A 20,759-nucleotide genomic window follows, 5' to 3' on the forward strand; every position below is an offset into this window, starting at 1 on the left:
TGCTGATTGCCCAACTTGGCCTAATTGGCAAGCCCTGGGTTTCAGTGAGTTTAAAAAACAAGATGGATGTTTTTGAGGTACAGCCACTGAGGTTGGCCTCCATTCTCCACATGTACCTGTATCAGTGTCTATGAAAACACATGCACACACACACACACACACACACACACACACACAGATGGGGAGAGGGAGACAAAGGCACACAGAAAGAAACAAAATGCATTTTAAATATATTCTATGCACAACTTAATGAGTTTGAAGATAAGTTGAGATCCATCTACATCAATGGTTCTCCACCTTCCTGCTCTGTGGCCTTTTCATGCAATTCCTCAGGTTGCAGTGAACTTCAACCATACCTCACCATAAGATTATTTTCACATGTACTTCATAACCATAATTTGACTACTGTTATGAATTGCAAGGTAATATCTGATATACAGAATATCTGATGTGAAACCCTTATCAAAGAGTCATTTGAACCCCTGAAGGGGTCACGACCCACAGGTTGAGAACCACTAATCTAAGTTGTTTACTAACTCTTGGTTAATGCAGCTACATCAAGATACATATATCTAAAGTCCATTGAATTTTGGTAAGTGCCAAAATATGGCAGGCACCAAAGTAAAAATTTAGGATATCTCCTCCGTCCAAGAGTTCCTCTGGTTCCTTTCTGGCTGATGTCATCCACTACTTCCAAGCTGTGGAAAACACTAACCTGCTTTTCGATGTGTGGATTTGTAGTTTCCAAAACCTTACATAAACAGACCAATGCAGTTTGTGGCTTTCCCAGTTTAATTTCCCTTCAGTTAGCACAATGTCTTTCTGAAAAGGTTTCTTCTCCATCTTTCTTTAGTCCATCAGTAGTATGCCCTACCCACCCCCTAGTCAACTTCTCATCTCCTGTCACAGTTAGACCTTGGAATATTACCAGCTTTATAATTTTAGCATGAAAATATGTTTACTGTAATTGACCTTGAATTCAGATGTCAATGAAACTCAATTATGCTCTTGGTAGAATCCTCACCCATTTGGACAGTGCATTCTCCAAGTCTATGAGTAATGGTTTCATAATCTGTATACAGCTTCAGGACTCACAATCACCAAATTCTCTACAGTTGCCATTTACAGCCATTTTTAAGGTGATGTGTGTTCTGATGCTCTTGGATGGTAGACACACAGGCGACAGCAAGAGTTATGTTGTGTACTTTTAATTTGAAGGGAAGTAAAGAAGGAAGGGAGGAAGGAGGAGATGCCATTTCTACTTACCCCATGCTATGTCTCGCCAGGTTCTAACCTTTCTTCCCACCAAAGTAACGTCAACCTTCCCACACAGGATATTAGGACTTTAAAATGAAATTAACCACAACAGCTAGAGATGAGAAAGAACTAAGTAGTTGACAACAATGTCTAGAATGACCAGAAAAATATTTTAGAAATTTATTGTTACCAATATTTTTAGAAAAATAATCACATGTCAAAATACAAGGTAGGCTGGGCAGTAGTGGTGCATGCCTCTAATCCTAGCACTTGGGAGGCAGAGGCAGGCATATTTCTGAGTTTGAGGCCAGCCTGGTCTACAGAGTTCCAGGACATCAGGGCTACACAGAGAAACCCTGTCTCGGAAAGCCAAAAAAACAAAACAAAACAAAACAAAACAAAAAGAAACCAACCAACCAACCAAACAAACAAAAAAAACAAGACCATTAATCCTAGCATGGGCCCAGAACAAGGAACATCATCTAAATGATCGTAATCTGCCTTCCTAATGGAAGACAGTTTACAGTTTGTGTCCAGTGATAAATATCTACTCATATTTTCTACACACAAGTTTTCTTGTTTTTAAAATAGATATTTCTGAGTTATAAAGGCTAGATATTATGGTGTATTTTTCCTTTTGACTTTTTATTTTTTTAGAATTATATAAGGAGTAAAGTCAAAAAGAAGGTGTCTTAGGAATTATCAACAAGAACAAAAGAGCTAACAAGTGGCACATCTCCACATGAAAGGGGACACAAACCTCTGTAGTGTGTCCCACTGCTTTCCCAGCTGGGCAAATGGGAGGAGTCTTGGTAGTTCCATCCTGCTGTTCACCTGAGAGCTGTCAATCATGTGCATTTTGAAAGACATGGAGCTTATGAGCTGTCAGCAGAGTTCTTAGGTGAGAAGTCAGCTAAACAAATGTCCAAATAGATTGAAAACCGGAGTGCTGCCTGCTGTCCTTGTCTTGAGAACTCATTCCTTGTAATCCTCAGTTCACACGTGATAAACATTGCAATCCGAAGAACATGGTTGGCAGTCTTAACATCTATGGTGCGCTTTTCACGTGGGGGACTTTTTCATGATTCCTGACTTAAGTTTTCCCTCTCCCTGTAATCTACACAAAGCAAATTATTTGTCAATGAGAAGCCCCCATATGAACAACTGTCTAATTCTGAAACTGCTGACAGCCTTGCAAGCTATTTTAGTCCTGGAAGCTGGGACTCGTGGAACTGCACTAGAGCCACCCCTGGGGGACACAGTTGAGCTTCATTGGTCAGGGCAGTGTAGGCGTCCCAACTGACTTATCATTAGGGCTCTCGCAGGGATTCTAGCTGCGTTCCCTGGCTGCTATTACCCCTGTTCTTATGTGAAAGATAGATGTGACCCACAAAAGACAAGAACAGAGTTTTACATATTTAGAAAAAGACTGTTTCTTCCTATCAAATAAATAAATAGATAAGTCTGCATCTTTCAGACTTAACATTGTCAGTCTCTCAGATCACTAACTACTAATTATTATCATTTTCCAAGTAAACAACTTTGTGTCATTCTGAGAGATGTTTCATTTTAAATTCAGTGCACAACAGGGTCTGTTTTGTTCCGTGTTTATCTTTCTCCAGACAGAGTGACGTCTAGAGAATACAATGATCTGAACCCTCTTTTGGAAGCAGCATGGTTGAGACAAGAAAACCTAATGGATACTTCCAGGCAACTGGTGACCAAAATGACTGCACACACTAATGCTACCTGTGGCCATTCTTGTTGGGACTCTCAAAACTAGTTTAGTAAGATGTAACATATTTTAGAAACACTGCACTGGAAAACCAGCTAGTGGTCTGAAGCAGCATGCCACGGACATCGCCACATACACATTCTTAGCGGGAGTCTCTGGTAAGAGTTTGCAATCCTGTTATGGGTTTAGATATAATGGCAAATGAGACTATTTTCCCCCCTGTGATCACTACGTAAAATGTTTATCTCTGGAAAAGAACTCTTCTATGATTACCAAGTAAAACTTCCAGTCTTCAGGCCACGCAGTCACATGCTGCTAATGGAATATTAATCATGCTAATTACTAATGCCTTCTTGGGCGGTGATGCACTAACCACTTAATATTGCTGCTGCCCCAAAGTGGTCCACGTACTGTATGAGAGCAGCAGGGCTAAGCCATGTGTGATCTAACTGAGCAGAGAGAAAGAAAAAGCACACAGCTAGGTAGGGGATTTAAAATAACTCATTATTCTGAAAGCACCTTTTGCATTTATAAGATTAATATTTGAGCAAAATTGTTTCCTAATGCCCAAAATAGATCAGGCATATCTATCCCTATTATACATATATATGTATATATATGCACACACACACATACACACATGCACACACACATGTACATGCACAGATAACCTTACATATGTGTTTAATTCACATACTGATGCTAAAATAAAACTCTATTTAAAAGAATAATTTCTGGCATCTTGTGAGTACCATTTAGGCCCCAACCTAAGCATCTCTGTCTGGAAATTAGATCACTGTGGAGCCTCTTTGATGTAGCTGGAAATGGAAAGCCACTTTCAAAAGCTTCAAAATAAAAGAAAAACATCAGACCAGAGGCTCTGAAAGTACAGGTCTAAGGAACCATTTCTTAGAAAGCCCTCGAGTCTGGCCCTGAAGTGGGAAGCAGCAAAAACCTTGAGAGGAGGGGGGTGGAGGCATGAGTCAGGCCAACAAAGGATGGGCACAAGGGCGCTGAACTGAGCACATCAGGGACAGTGGGTTGTGTACTGAGGTAGCGTCTGTGCCAGCAAGGGAAACATTCGCACACAAGCCCAGAGCATTGTTCTGTTTTGTGAAGGTCCATTAGTGCCTGCATCTATTCATGCAAAAATTCCTAATCCAAACCTTTAGTTTCTAGTCCTTCCTTAGAAAAGGATGAGCACACACGACCCTGGTCCTATGGCAGGCCACCATTCCTCACCTGTGCCCCAGAGAATTGGTGACTTGCTCCTAAGTGCATCACCAAGGTGCCCTTTTCTGTCACCTGGTGCCACACTTTGAAGGATAAAAACAAAGTCCCACTACCTCAGGACCCACCCAGGACATTTACATGACAAAAAGAAACGACTTAATATAGCGTATTCCACTTTTTTTTTTTTTTAAATAGAGTTGTCTTTCAAAAACTACACAAAACCTCTAGAGACAGATAAGTAGATGAGAGACACACTGCATGGGAGTCGTGCTTGTGATTCTAAAGTCTTGGATTAGTTCTTCATGGATAATTCAGAGTACTTAGTGTATTCACACACATAGAGAATATATTACACACATATTCTAAATGTGTGTAAAATACTGTGAGCTAGGTGAGGCTAACAGGACAAGCGGGGGAACTCACAGAATCACTCCCAGTTTCCCTAGGTGATTATGGGATACTATAGAGAAATTGAACTGAGATGGGGGCATGATGAGTTGAGATTCACCCTTCTTTTCAAAAACATTTAAGTGTCACTTGTAAGTACAAGGGGGCAAAGGAACGGGGGCGGGGAAGGGTTGAGAAGGACCTGAGATAAGAGGCATCAGAGGGGAAACCCTGCAGGCAACTCCTCCTAGGAGAGAGACGCTGGAAAAGGCTGAGGCGGAGCCTTGTCTTGGGGGCTGCCTAGCAATGGGAAGCGGGCAGGCCCTGGTGGGAGGACCCGAGATCTGCACTTGAGGAGTTCCTTGCTCTGAGAGAGAGCATCACTGTTGCTAGGGGGCCGCGGAGGGCTGTCTGCCTGCGGAGCCCGGGCAGCTCCCTCCGTACGCCGACCCCTGCCTCCCGTGGCAACCGCTGTAGCTGTGGCGCAGAGCCTCGCCCACTGCCATCCCCACCCTCTCCATCCTTAGCCATTAAGCAAAGCCGGCTCCCGGCACGTTCTAGCAGGACTCGGGCACAGAAGAGATAGAGCGATCCATCCGGAGGCGCAGGAGGACCTGCCAGGCGACATGCGGCCGCCTGGAGCCGCCCGGGCGCCCGAGGTCTAAGGCTGTCAGCCGAGACTGGTCATTGTAAGCGCAACGGGGACCCGCTGGCGCTGCTGTCCCTTCCGGGTCCCTGGTCGAGCCACGATGGGGCACCTGCCTAGGGGAACGCGTGGGGGCCGCCGCCTGCTACCTCTGCTCGGGCTCTTTGTGCTGCTCAAGGTAGGGACCCCCAGTTCTTGGAGATGGGGATTCATCCCGCCGTGGGGAGCTACGCGCTCAGGGTGCGGTGGCCAGGCGGGGAGCGCCAGGCGCACACGCTTTGTCCTCAGCGCGGCGCCGGGTGGGCTGCGTAGCTGCTGGTGGAAAGATCTGGAAGTTTGAGCCTTCCAGTTGTCGCCCTTTGTACTCTGCTACCTCGGCGATGGGCTTGCGGGATAGGGCATTCTCAGGCAAAATGAGGGCACTTTTTTTAGTGGTCCCCACTGCATCCCAATGCCACTTCATCTTCGCGCCCTCCCCCAGTGAAGCCTGGGTAAGGCTGCTTTGTCTCAGTCAATTTGCCTTGTGCGGTAATCACAAGCAGGGCGCTGAGCTCTGGACCAGACGCACCGGCCAGGCGGGGTGAGGGTGAGGGTTCCATTGAATACGGAATCAGCTCAACTCCAGGGAAGGTCTCTCCCTGTCTTCCCCTCCATTCACCTGGGGATGCTGCCAGGTGGGGATGGTAAAACTCTACCCACTTCCACCCTCTTGTAACAGGATGCTGCCACTGATTTTAATGGTGGGATATATGGTTTATAAAATTCACCTTTTCCTATCCTCTTTGGAACGTGTGGCTCAAAATTGTACTTTGAGAAAAAAAGTGAAAAGGCAAATACTGTTTTAAAAAAATAAAATCTTGATACTTAAAGCATGTAGGTTTTTTTTAAGCTGTTTTCTTGGCATATGAAGGGAAGTTAGAAATTGATACCCCCTCACTCCTGGTTCCAAAGGTCTGCTTTGCTTCTCTTCCTAGTCCTTTCTCCCTTCTCGTCCCAGCAACTCAAGGATGGCCACAGGTGATCCGGAGCTATCCGTTCAGCACCACGAGGATACCTAGCTAACGGAGGCCAACACGTTAATGACTGCAAATGTTTCCGCATTAAGGAGTCACTTCTTGCTCATATGCCCATTAATTATGAATGCTTCCCAAGGTTATAGTGAACAGGATTCATGAGCCCCCGATAGCATGAGTGCAAAACTATTCTATATTTTCTTCTTGTCTCCACGGATCACAGAAAAATGTAGTCTCTGGGTAAACAGTAAGCGAGTAACACGAATGAAGTTATGAGCTGTATTGGATATGTGCTCAATTTTTAAAGTCATCAGCCATTATTTTATTTTAAAATCTTGTGAATATTAAATTCAGTTGCACGTTTCACCTGCTTCTCTGTAGTACATACCACAGATATTATATGCATGCTGAGTTTTTTATAATTAATTTTTTTTACCATTTGCCAGACTTTGCAACAACTGAGATGTCTAGATAACACGCTTTGAGAACCTAAGATGAAAAATGGAGGTACATGTTTTCCTGAGAATAGCAAAAAAGTGTGTATGTGTGTGTATGTGTGTATGTATGTATGTGTGTATGTGTGTATGTATGTGTCTATGTGTGTGTGTGTATGTGTGTATGTGTGTGTGTGTGTATGTGTGTGTGTGTGAGAGAGAGAGAGAGAAAGAGAGAGAAAGAGAGAGAGAGAGATCTGATGTATATTTAGCTTTTGGAATAACTTCAGGTTTTTGTTTCATAGTAGATGCTAACTCTAGAAATGAGTCTATTTGGCTTGAGAGAAAAAAAAACATAATGTTAAACTTAAAATGCTAAGAAAAATGTGTCAGAAGTTTGAACTCAAAACATGATAATGGACTAAGAAAATTCATCAGGGATAGCATGATGGTATCTTACTGATTGCAACAGACTCTCACCCTCTTCAACATGATATGTGGATTTCTCAACATTTGCTAGCAAATGTCTAATGATAAGCTATCCACCATAGCCCAAGCATTGATGAATCATTCAAAGTATCACAGCAGCGAGGAAAACAATGTTGCAAGGGAAGTTATTAACATTTATTTTATGGAAGGATAACATTGTTTCACTTTAGTATAAAGTATACCAGAAAAAGAAAAATCTACAAATCGAAAAGCCACTAAACCTTAATCTTCAAAGCGTTTTCACACATGCTTGCTGATTGAATCACACTTCCTTACAGTTAAGAAGAGATGTTCAAAGTGCTAAATTAGGCATACAGTATAATATCATACATTTTGTGGTTAGTATATTTTATGGTACTTCAGGCATACAGTATAATTCCTTTATAATTTTGAGGCTTTTAATTCAAACTACTGAATAAGGAACCAACAAAATAGATGTAAGCATGCATATGGTAGCATGAACCTCAAAAATACCCATTATTAAACATCAGTTTGCCAGATCTCAATGGTACAACCTAAAATGACCCATGGGCATAGGACAAACCATTCTTCCATCTCCTGTAAAAATCTGCTTATCTTTGTTTATGACAAGCATTTATTAATGTTCATATTTATATCCTCCATATGAGCAAGAACTTCTAAAGAACATAAGTCAAATATTTCAACTGTGAAGCTTGATCTTCATTTTCATACTTTCTATAATTTAGGTGGATATGTATGCTGTGGGGAGATGGGAATGTTTATGATATTCAGGTTATAATCAGTTTCATTGAGGGAACCTGGAAGGGGTAGAATGTTCAAGGCTTTGTACATCATTGCTCATGCATGCACCAGTTATGGATTCATTTAACAAGGTAGCTCAGGTTGTCTGAGTCAGCCACTGCACTTCCTGAGGTGATATCTGCATGAGGTGATGTGACCTACACCCAGTACTGGCCATAGAATGTTTAGAATTGTATATTGATGTTTATGGTAAGTGAGTATATACAACTAGATACAAAAATATCAAAGCTCTGTTATCAATCAAGAGCCTTCTAGCCTCAAGTCTTCTGTCTATGCATCTAGTGCATGGCTTATGTAGTAGTATCTCCCTCTTGTATGTCTTCCTATAATTCCTGCTGCAATCAGCACAACATCACATTTTTACTGCCTTTCCTGAAAATGGCTTTCTATATCATCCACCCAGTCAATACCAGTGCTTTGCCCACTAAGATGCGAGCTGTAGACTATGACCTCATCAGAATTTGAAGTCTGTCTTCCCTGAAGTGTTGCTTATTAATGGTCAACTGGAAGCTCCCCACTTCACTAGTAGACTTGGCATGAGTCCTTTATTCCATTGATATCCTGACTATATTTCCATACGTCTGCTCCTGCGTTAGATGTCATCAAAGATCATTGACTTTGAAAGGGGCTTTAATACTTTATTTCTTCATACACCTGTGTTTAATATTTCAAGTGTCATGATATTGGCCATTCAACTCTTACTCAGGATAAATGCCTGTGATTCATGGTTTTTCTGACTTTCTATGAGATCTCTCTCTGTCTCTGTCTCTTTCATGTACACTCTGCGCGTCTCATTTTCCCATGGAAATTTTGTCTTGAGTGTTCTGTGGATGGTTCACTGCCTCTGTGTTTACAAGTGATGGGTGTTGAGTCTTCCCACTGTGAGCACATTTCTGCTTTGGATCTTTAGGATGTAAAGGACTACTGTTGTATAACATAGCAAATGCACACTATCCCTCTGCCTAAACTGTAGATTAACTGCCGAGTCTATATGTGTTATGTATGTTTGTGTGCAGTATGTGTACGCGTGACAGATGCAGGGACAAGAGGTTGATATGAGGTGCCTTCCCTGTCACCCTCCATCCATATCCATCTTCTTCATGTTTTTGAGACAGGATCTATCATGGGAACTTGAGCTCACTCTTTAAGATAGACCACTGGCCAGAGTGCTTTGGGGACCACTTGTGGGGTTACAAATATGCTTTCATTGCTGACTTTTTATACAGGTGGTGGGGATCTAAACTTGGGTCTTCAGGTTTGCACAGCAAGCACTTTTGCCACTGTGTCACCTGCCTTGACTTTAACCAACTTGAGTCATGAGCATTTGAAAAGGATTTTGGTGTTGGTATCATTACTGTGGTCAGTGGCAGCGGGGCAAAATAGGGAGCTTAACAGCAATGACTTCAAAAATCTGTTCTCTCCTCTAGTTCAGTGAGTCCAGATGCATGGAACCTTTGATGTTCCATTCTCATCAGCGTAGGCCAGGGCAAAGACGAGCTCCACCGCACCGTGTTTATTGGTCCTCATCTAAGGAACCTAAGTATGGTATAAATAATTTGGAAATAAAGTTTTATCTCATAACTGTTGTCTTTCCCTGTGGGCTAGCATCTGGCATTAGAAGTGTGACAACAACTTAATAAACTGGATAACAGTTTTCTTCACTATATAAATAGCTTCTAAGCAGTCTGAGATATTATAATAATTGACTTGTGAATGTGTCTATATGAGGAAAACCTGAAGAACTATCATTATAACAGTTAAATCATCATAATTATAATGTAGTTGCCACACTATAAATAGTAAACCTTTGTCAATCGCACACTAATATATTATTAAAACCATAAATCAAAACACAAGCATGTTAATTTTTTATAAAAAATAGATTTATTTATTCATCAATGTTTCTTAAGTGGTTACTTGATTTTTACTAGCTAGACAGCAGTAATTGGGGCCTGGAGAAGTGATTGGGTGGATAACAGTGTTTACTGCTTGTGCAGAACACCCAGGTTCAGTTCCCATAACCCACATGATTGCTCACAAACATCTGTAAATCCAGTTTCAGAGTATCTCATGCCCTCTTCTGGTCACACAGGTACTGCATAACTATGGTACACACACACACACACACACACACACACACAAAAACCACTTGTTTACATAAAATAAAAGTAGATGCATCTTTTAAAAATTAATTTAAAAAAAAACTGAAAAGGCCAGGGACAAGCAGGCATGCTCAAATTTCCAGCACTTGGAAGGTATAATCGGGAGTTCAAGGTTACAGTTGGTTGTAGAACAAGATAGCTAGGGTTAAGGGGGAAAAAAAAGACAGACAAAACAAAACAACCCCTGTAGCAATTGAACCTGGGAATGGTGCTGCATGGTTGACAACCTAGCACTCAGAAGGCTGAAGCAGGAAGATTTCAAGCTCATGGCTACCTATGCTCACAGTAAGATGGAATCCTTTCTCAAAAAGGCCAGTCACAACTGGCATGCCTAAGGTTCCTATAAAAGCTAGTGTGTGTGCGCATATGTGTGTGTGTGTGTGTGTGTGTGTGTGTGTATTCTACAGCCAATACATGTATACCAAAAATATTTTTGGCTGCCATTCTGTATCACCACTCCCCATGATCTCTTCCATTCCTACGGCGACAATATTTCTGAAATCTTAGCGGTTGGAGACCCTGTAATGCTTGTTGAGAACACTACTTCTAACGGGTCTTTTTCAACCTACTCTCTTGGTAACAGAGGGATTTAATCCTTTGGTCATTACCCAGTCACTTACAAAACTCTTCTATGGTACCTATTGGTCTCACCTCTTTCTGCTTATATAAGCAAAGGAGAGCTTTGTAGTTCACTAGTGTCAATTGATTCGAGGGGCCAAAGCCTGGAGAATAAGGTGCCCTGTGGTTTAAATGTAAAATATCCCCCCATTGGATTATGTTTTTGAACACTTGACTCCCAGCTGTTAGCACTGTTCTGAAAGGCTGAGGAGGTGGAGTCTCACCTGAGGGAGTGGGTTCCCGGAATTTTATAGGCTGGTCCCACTTCTGGCTGCTTCTCTGCTGCTTCCTGGATGTAGTGTGCATGGCTGCCTTGTCATCCCACCTTCCCTGCCATGATGGGACTGAAGCCCTTCTTAAACTGCCATCCAAAATGCACACACTTCCTCGCTTAAGCTGCTGCTTTACTGCACCTTGCTCTAAGCAGAGGAAGTAAGAATGTGAAGATGTTCAGAGACGTAGCTAACACAACGAAGACTCTCCTCTGTTCCCTGGTGCTGTGGATTCCAGAAGGTTCCATATGGTTTCCATGAGCCATTGAGGAAAGTATGTGAAAACACAAACTATAATTACAGTAACAACAAAAAACAATTTTATAAAAACCTTTCATGTAATCTGCAGCCACTGTTGTTGTTTTTGTTTTGTTTTCTATGTGTGCTCCAGAGCTCCACACACACACACACAAAAGATATTTCCCCCCTTGTGAACAGAGTCCTCAACCCTAGAGGAGCAACCATGTTGTGCTCACATTTCTCAACTATTTCAGCTGCAGATCTAATTTTACAGCAAAGGTTCTTCTCTTTTCAGGGGTTTTCTAGACACTAACAGACAGCTCAGCTCCTCTGTCTTCTGTGGTTTAGAACAGAAGACACAGAAGAGCTTGAAGCAAGGGTGAAGACCATTCTTGATAAAGGTTTTTCTTCTGTCTTCTCTGTCAGCAGTTGAGACAATAGGAAGCATGACACTTGTGTGGAAAATATTTTACAAAGAGAGAATCAAAAACAGACAGACCGCCACCATCTCTTTGTGCAAATATACGTGTTAGCTAAAAGTTGTGTCTATCTATTTTATGTGCACTTCTGGAATCAGAAGAGAACTTGCTGGAGAAAGTTTGCTCCTTCATTATGTGGGTCCCAGGGATTGGATTCAGACAGTCAGACTTGGTGGCAAGTACCTTTGCTCACTCAGCCACTTCACAGACCACGTGCTATTCTTAGAAAGCTTTTCCAAAGAAGAACGAAGTACCATTCACTTTCCTGAGAAAACTGTTCCTCTCTTAAAGTAAAAATACATCAAAGTAACCTATCTTTGCACTAGTAATCTGTGAGCCTTTACTAATCTAAAACGAAAGAATTCTCATATATATTTTAATATATATATAAATGGTAAATAGTTCCTTTCTTCGTGTGTGTGCTATTTCATTCAACTCTCTTAAGACAACCGAGGCATTCATTTTGTTCTTTTTTTTTTTCCCCAAATCCAGATCAGTTGGCTTGTTTATGGATGAGAATATGGTAAACCCACATGCTCCTGCTTCTGATCTTTCACTAACAAGCCCCCTGTCAACTTAGTTCATTTTCTTTGCCTTTTAGTTTTCTTGACAGAGCTGCACTGTTGTTGTTGTTGTTGTTCAGTTTTTTCCCAAAACCAAAGTGGGAGCATTGGGAAATTACCTCCCCTTTTCAGTATGAAATCTGTCATTTGGATTACAGGACAGCGAGTTATTGTTCAGTTACATTCAGTCAACCACTTACTGATCATCTATTAGGTGCAAAGAATTGACAAATGCTGCAGGGAAAGAGTGGCTAGCAGTCATGTGAGTCTTGGCAATGGCATAATGGGGACATAGACACAGAGACAGAAAAATGTCCCACAATGTAGTTAGATGTGTGTTCACAGAGAGTACATGTAAGATAGTAAAGACACATAAGCTTCTAGTGGTTGGAGGTTAAACATGAGCTACATCCTGAAGCATAGACATTTTCTTTTCAACGTAAACAGCAGGCACAAGAGACTAATTGAATTAATGTTGTCATCATTAAAATTTTAGCATATAGCTCAACAAACAGTGATTAAAATTTCAAGCAGCTGAAATACAGAAACATATTTAAAGAATATACTCATTTGTGTATGCTCACTTTAAATAATCCTGTAGCAGATTGGTTTATATGAATGGTCTATTATTGCATTGTTATTGTGCTGAAGTCTGGTTAGCTCTAATGGTTTTCTATAACATTAATTTCATTTTTGTTTGTTGGACAAGCATAGCCAGTATTAGGGAGAAACTGTAATTAAATTATTTATGCTTTCACATCCATGGCTGAAAGCAATGCTTCCCATCCCTCCATGAATTTATGAGAAGAAATTCCATCTAAAGGCCCACCCACAGGGCTTAGCAGGTCAAGGTACTTGCTGTCTACCACAATGGCCCAAGTTTAATCCAAGAACCCACATGGCAGAAGGAAAGGATTCTGGGAAGTTGCCCTCCAAGGAACATACATGTTTCATGGTACACATGCACTCTCACATACACACAAAAACAAATGAATGTAAAATAATTTAAATTGTATCTATAGAGTTAAAATATTAGAAATTCTTGTTTTAAACAAATTTAAATTTAATTTATTATATTAATTAATTTAAAATAAAATTAATAAATTAAAAAGATTTTAATAAATTGTTTTTATTAAATTTAACACTACTCATGATCAAGTTAATATTTCTAGGAACTTCTGAGAATGTATTTACATGAGCCTTGTATGTCCCTGAAGCAGCACCATTGGGATAAGGCTCCTTATGTTATATCATCTTTCTCTAAGACTAGGCAAGAGTTTTCAACTTAAGTCAATTTGTTGGTTCATAAAAAAAGATGCTTTAGTATGTTGCTCAGGGATTTAATTTGACAATATATTGAGAACTGAAGTCTACAAATGAAAAGCAAGAATGTGATGGTGGACTGGAGATGAGACACGCATCTGCACATCTTATAACTGTGTTCCCTGGAGGTTTAACAGAGGAGGGAAAAGCTGTCCTTAGTGTTGGTAGCTCCATCCCGTGGGCTGAAGAATAGAACAGCATAAAAGGGAAGTGAGCTGGGTACCTATTTGTTTCTGACTTTGGACTCAGTGTGACTTACTATCTCGCACTTTTGCCATGGTGACTTCCCCACAAGTATGGACTATAACCTCAAATTGCGAACCAAAGAAACTTTCCCTTTTGGTTGGCTCAGTTGTAAGAGCACTTGCTGCTCTTGCAGGGGACTGAGGTTTGGTTCCCAGCACCCATATGATGATGGCTTGCTACTGTCTGATACTCTGGTTCTGGCGATCCAGCACCCTCTTCTGGCCTCTACGGGAAATGCATGCACTTGGTACACATACATGCAGGCAAAATATTCATACATGTAAAAAGGACTCCTTAAAAAGAAAGAAAGGAAGGAAGGAAGAGAAGAAGGAAGGAAGAAAAGAAGGGAGGAAGGAAGGGAGGAAGGAAGGAAGGAAGGAAGGGAGGGAGAGAGGGAGGGAGGGAGGGAGGAATGAAGAAAGGAAGAGAGGGAAGGAAGAAGGGAAGGAGGAAGGAAAGAAGGAGGGAGGGAGGGAGGGAAGGAAGAAGAAAGAAAGAAAAAAGAAAGAAAGAAAGAAAGGAAGAGAAAGATAGAAATAAAGGGAACTCTTCCTCTGAGTTGCTTCCTGCGAAGTATTCTGTCACAGTAGAAACAATTAGTAAAAGGTGCATTCTTGCCCCAAACCAAGGATGAGCATGACATTTACAATGGTTACTAGAAAATGCCTGTTATTTGGCTGTACTCACAATTCTGAATATTTATTTAAGACAGAGCCTTTTAGCCAAACTTGATCTGTAGCTGAGGATGACCTTAAACTCCTGATTCTCCTGCCTCTTAGGGGAAATACATCATCACAAATGGCTTCAAATTCCTAGCTCTTAAGCTTACGATCAAGGAAGACTGGGTGTGGTGTCATGTCACTGTGGTCCAGCACAGGGCTGGGGTCACAATTTTCAGAAAACATCATGAGATCCTTAAAAAAAACCAACCAAAACCAAAACAAAACCACAAATAGAAACAGAAATTAAGTCTATGCTGTCTGTGATGGGTCTTTAAACACTGAGCTATGCCGTTCTCCCCTTAAAGATATAAAAGAAAAACAGGCATTTTGGATTAAAATACACTAATACAAATCATTATTTACACTTAAATGTAGTGGCAAGATGTGACCACATTTATTGTACATTGTGCTGGGGAATTTTCCTTTGCAGTCTCCCTTAGCAAAATTATACTTTTTAATTAGTCTCTCGCCAACAGCTACAGGCTTCCTCCAAGTGCTTAGACTCCAGGGATTTGCAATATGGAACTGCTGGTATGCAAAAGCTTCTCACTAAAGCGACTCAAGAGTTTAGAAGGAAATGCTTCTGACTTTAAAACCTGGGCTAAAGCACGTGTGAAGTCGTTATCCTTGTTGCTTTTAATTATCGAAATCTGCTAAACCTCAGCTAGCATTCAGGGGCTGATTTCTTGGATTTATATTTTGTGTATTCGGAACTCAAAAAGCCTACAGGGTCTTTAAAGCTGTGTTCACCCGTGTACTGTTTGTTACCCAGATTGCTTCAACTCGACCTATAGAACCCTCCTTTTTGAAGGTTAATGGAGAACTCTTTCTATTGAAGTTCTCGCTGCTGTGCTGATGTCTCCAAATAGCCTTCCTGGTGGCCTTTCACGGATCTAAAGTGGGGAATTCTTCACTTGCAATATTCAAGGAGTCCCAAGCCAGATGGGTATCAATAGTTTCATATTAATATGTTAAGAACTCAGAGTAGACACTGTAACGAAGACATCACAGCAACAGACAGAAAAAGGAAGAAAGCTGCTTTCTAAAGAGTGTACTTCAAGATCACTGCCCTCCGGGAATATGCATTCTAAACTTGTTCCTTGTGTCCATACAATACACATATATGTATGTGTGTGGGTAATATGCTCATATGTGTAGTTAAAATCATTAAACTGCCCTAACATGCATGTTCTCACTAAAATGTGTTATATTTTTTTAAGGCCTTTGTATTTTTTAGCCTTCTGAAATTTGTTACATTAAGCCATAAGGCCAGGAGTCAATTATATCAGATTCACATATGTATTTACATTAAATAAGGGCATATATTATCATAGATATTGATCATAAGCATGAAATGGGCATCTTGGATTTAGAGAGTAAGGGGATCATCGCTTATGTGAGTGCTGTCCATGAGTATGAGCTGTCAAAAACCAAATCACAGCTGGGACGTGGTGGCGCATGCCTTTAATCCCAGCTCTTGGGAGGCAGAGGCAGGCGGATTTCTGAGTTCGAGGCTAACCTGGTCTACAGAGTGAGTTCCAGGATAGTCAGGGCTATTCACAGAATTCATGTCTCGAAAAACCAAAACAAAAAACAAAAAACAAAAAGAAAACAAACAAACAAACAAACAAAAACCCCAAATCACTAGCAAAGCTTTCAATGTTATAGTGACAGGATTTTATTTCCCATTTTTCTAGACCAAATCCCATCACAAGAAACTAAAGAGCATAGAATGTCTACTGGGGAAAAAAAAAGTAAAGATTTTTGACTTGATTTCTGGCTGTGTTCTGTGCTAGCTGCTTGCCGTTTAGCAGTGTACTGCCGTCTTGATGGAAGAAAAGCTGAGGTGGCTGTATGTGTTCCTGTCCCTTCAGTTCCTCTCGTAGCCTAGCCTGTCTCCCCCGACTCACAGCCTTCTATCCTCTGAAGGAACATCCTCACACATGAGAATGGGTGACCTCTTACTTGACTTTGTGCCCCTGGGCAGAGTGATTGGCCTAGAGCTGAACAGCTGGTCCCAGCCGAGCTCACTGTAGGCCTGTAGTTTTGGGGATGGGCCGAAGCTAGAGTACTCAGGACCTTCTAGGCTTATTACAGTTTTGGAAAGTAGCCATGGGCATGGCTCTTTCGCATGAGCTCAGTTCCTGCCCTCAGCCATAACACTGACAGGGAGAGTCATTTTACATGAGAGAAGCAGGAGGCAGGGCCAGAAGACACTTGAGTAAGCCTATCCCTCATTGAGTGAGAGCTAATTCTCAGACTCTACAGGGTGGCTCCACAGACGTAGAGAATGGCCTCCAAACCGCAATCCACTGAAATCCATCGTAGCTGAGCAGGCACAGTATTGACGCTCTCAGGGTCATGGAGGAATCAGAGCCACGATGATTATATAATTTGTCATACCAACTAGGGCACTTCCGTGAGCAAAGATCATAATGCTTGGAAGAGCAACACAAACTGGCGTGTTCTAGGAAGAACCAGGGCACATGGATCCCTCCTTGAGCGTACCAGCAGACATCATTTTCCACACTATACTGTCACCATCTCCTGACCCTTCTCACCCAATTCTGAAACCTTTATCCTAAACACCAACTACCATATTAGAGGCTTGAGAGTTACTCAAATAAACTAAATCCTGCACCCGAGGGGGTCACAGTGTTGGCCAGACATGGATGTCAACTCAATAGGTGTTCTCCAGTACAGGAATGGTCAAGACCCGAGGCACATCCATGTATGGCAACAAGGACACAGTGACTTCACCTCAATAAGATGAGGTATGCTAAGTGAAGAACCTTAAAATCTGTCATATTTATGTAATATTCTTGAAAGAACAAAGTCCCTGAGCTGGGGAATTGATTCTACCACGGGAAGAGGATGTATGTAGCTGTACAGGGGTAGCCTGAGGAAGCCTTGTGATATGGATGCAGTTTTCTTTTTATCGTCATGGTAGTTTCCTTGAACCATACATAGTTGTTAAGATCTACACATCTCAGCATGCCCACACTCCAGCATGTACCTTTGCACAAACACATCCCTGAACCCAGAACATGTATATTTGCAGGAGTTGTTGTGTGCAACTGGTGAAGTCAGAATGATTGTTACCAATGAGGGTTTCCTAGTTTGGGTGTTTTCTTTTTGATAGGCAACATTGTTACCACTGGAGGAGGTGAACTGAAGGGTACGTGGCCCTTTTCTTTACACTTATTTGCAACTTATGAGGGGACTGTATGTGTGTGTACATGTGAGTGTGCAAGTATGCTCACCCATGTGTAGTGGCAGGAGAAAGATTAACTCTGGTATCTTTCTCGATCATGCTCTTCTTTAATTTTGGAGACAGGGTCTCTCACTGAACCTGGAACTTACCATTTAGACAGGGCTAGCCCATGTGTCTGCTTGCATCCACTCCCTGCCCTGCGATGCTAGAGTCACAGAGGTAACCTCTACACTGCTTAGCTTTTATTCACTAAGCCATTGCCCCAGCCATTGCTTTCGACTTTGTGTAAGTCCATAATCATTCCCAAGACAAACATTAGTACTTTTGTTATTCGGCTTGCTGAGTTTTTATTGTGTCTGCCAGTCTGCTACATATTTTAACTTACTCCCTGACAGGCATAGCCTCTTGTCTATAGCAACTCAGAAATAAAATAATTACATTCATAGGGAAAGTGTGTCTATCTGAATAAATGCATAATATTTTAGGAAAATATATGCAAAATAGGAAAGGGCTAGAGCACGAAATGCTATTAGCCAGCAGACTCACATTTATTTTGAAGCAGGTTGCACATTTAACTGCACTTCACAAGACTGGACTTGCAAATCTTTAAAACACCCAAGAGTTAAGAGAGCCCCCTTTCATAAGACTAACATCAACAATGATGACATACCTTGGTGACTTCAGAGAATCAGATGAAAGTGATGTCATGAAGTCACCCTGGTGGGAAATAACCAGGATAGATGATTGGTTGACAAAGAATAGTCTGTTCTTCTAGGTTATTACTTTAGAGCACATCATGAAGTGTGTAAAATAAATTTGAATGAAATACAATGTGTAAGATGAGTTTCCAAAATCTGGGTAAAATTCGGGGTGGCTAGAAGAATATTGAAGAGGAATATATGTCTAGGTCAACCGCTCATTCTTAAACGTACTCAGGTTCTCCCATAAGGATGAGACCGCGCTCATTCTTAAGGTTACAAAGCAAAGTTGGGTTGTCACAAAATCTGTGGACACGGAGAAGCTTAAGGAATGGTGTATGAGAATACTGTAAAAAGTTTAGACACAGTAGCCAATTAGCCTGCAGATGAAGGAGACAAGAATACACACCATTAAAGGCCAAGGCATAGGGGTTGAAGGAGCATTTGTTTTGATAAAGAAATAAAAGCTCAGGTGAGTCCTGTTCAATAGATTTGATAGAGATTAAGTCAAGGAAGATCTTTCAGATTGGAGGAACAGAGAAAAATCAATAAGCACATCTGTAGGGAAGAAGGGTATTGCAGTAAATGTGGAGTAATGTAGGAAATACACAAAACACCAAGGCCCTTAATAAAACATTATCAGTGACAAATTCAGGTCTATTATGAGGCCAGTTGCAGACTGAATGGTACTCTCACTAGATTAGTCCTGGGTGAGAAGATTCAACTAGATTTAAGAGGCTTGAACAAGACTCAGATGGGTTCAAGCCCTGAACAGGGAGTGCACAGTGTCTGTGCCTCACACTGATTCTGTGGCTTAGCTACATGCGCGCACTTGCGCAAACACACACACACACACACACACACACATTAAGATGCACTTTGGCTCTTCAGTGGCATGCATGAAAAATTATCATACCTCATTTTAGCTTTAATTGCTTTTATAATTCTGAATTTGCTGTTAAATGCAAATGCTTAATTCTAAATACACACTCTCTGTCTTAATTAGATAAAATAATCCTCTGTTGCTTGGGTAGTTCAGTAAATTAGTCCCTAGACTAAAATTCTCCTGGATCCCGTTGTTTCTGCGTTAATCCTTGGCCACTTGTACAGACAAATGGGAAATAAATGTATTTTTTTTCAGACTTATGCTGTAACTGTTGGCATGCTTTCAAAACTGTTTCCTTTGGATGTGACTAAAAATTACTCTTGTGACCATAATAATTATAATTTGTGTTAATGTAGTCTTATAATTGTGGAATTTCCTCTTCAGGTTTTTTTCTTTATTTAAAGCTATGAGTTAAAATTACATGCTGATAGCCCCCCAAAAATAGAGAATACAAGCAGTACTATTATACAGCCTGCCCTCTCTTTCTGTAGGTTTCCACATCCGTGGACTTGTCCAGCCTCAAGGTGGAAGTATCCAGAGTGTTGTGTCTCCACTGACTATGTACAGGCACTTTTCTATTACTAATCCAGAAGAAATTCAGTACAGCAACTATGTAGTATTTACACCACAGTATCTGTTATAAATAAGCAAGGGATTACTTAAAATATATAGAAGGTTGTACCCAGATTACACCCTTTAGAGATTCTACTAGTTACAGATTCTGATACTACTAGGGGTCCATGGACCAATCCTGTGGGGAATCAAGAACCAGATGTAGACACAAATACTAACTCAAAAAACAAAGTTCTGCAAACAGGGTCATATCAACTGGTCCCAGAGGAACTGAGAAATGTTGAGTACCCAGCAGAAATCAGATCAATCCATCCCAGCTTCACTGTGTTCTTCACAATGATGGACATGGCACCAGTGACGCCATTGCCTAGCATGAAGGACTTTTGTGATACTTTCCACAAATTATTTCATCCCATCCTTACATAGCTTTCTACATCATTATCAGTATTTCAGTAATGCAGAAACTGAGTTACAGAGATGTTCTCAAGGAGCAATAAAGAGCCCCTGCTTCAGCTAGATACATAGTGCCTCACATACTGATACTTTGTCTGATGAGGTTTCCACTTCCCATTCACTAGCTTACCACCACTCCCTCTCTCCTCCCCTTCTTTTTTCCTCCCTCTCCTCCTCCCTCCTTTCTCCCCTCCCTTCACCCTCCCCTCCTCTCCCTCCCTCCTTCCTCTGTCCTCCCCCTCCCTCATTCCTCCCTCTCTCCCTCCTCCTCCCTCCTTCCTCTCTCTCCTCCTTTCCCCCTCCCTCCTTCCTCCCTCTCCTCCTCTGTCCTCC

The 20,759-nt window shown here is 41.4% G+C and overlaps 1 protein-coding gene across 2 annotated transcripts in view; it reads left to right on the forward strand.

The window, feature by feature from the left end:
• The first annotated feature begins 4,892 nt into the window (after nt 1-4,892).
• Nucleotides 4,893-20,759, forward strand: part of Ptpro (protein tyrosine phosphatase receptor type O) — a 210,400-nt gene continuing 194,533 nt past the window's right edge. For both annotated transcript variants that reach the window (XM_031383700.1, XM_031383701.1), the window contains exon 1: nt 4,893-5,436. In XM_031383700.1, the coding sequence (XP_031239560.1) occupies nt 5,362-5,436 (75 nt within the window). In that variant the 5' untranslated portion in view covers nt 4,893-5,361. The remainder of the gene's footprint in view (nt 5,437-20,759) is intronic.

The sequence above is a fragment of the Mastomys coucha genome, unplaced genomic scaffold (genome assembly GCF_008632895.1).
Source record: "Mastomys coucha isolate ucsf_1 unplaced genomic scaffold, UCSF_Mcou_1 pScaffold20, whole genome shotgun sequence".
Classification (NCBI taxonomy): Eukaryota; Metazoa; Chordata; class Mammalia; order Rodentia; family Muridae; genus Mastomys; species Mastomys coucha.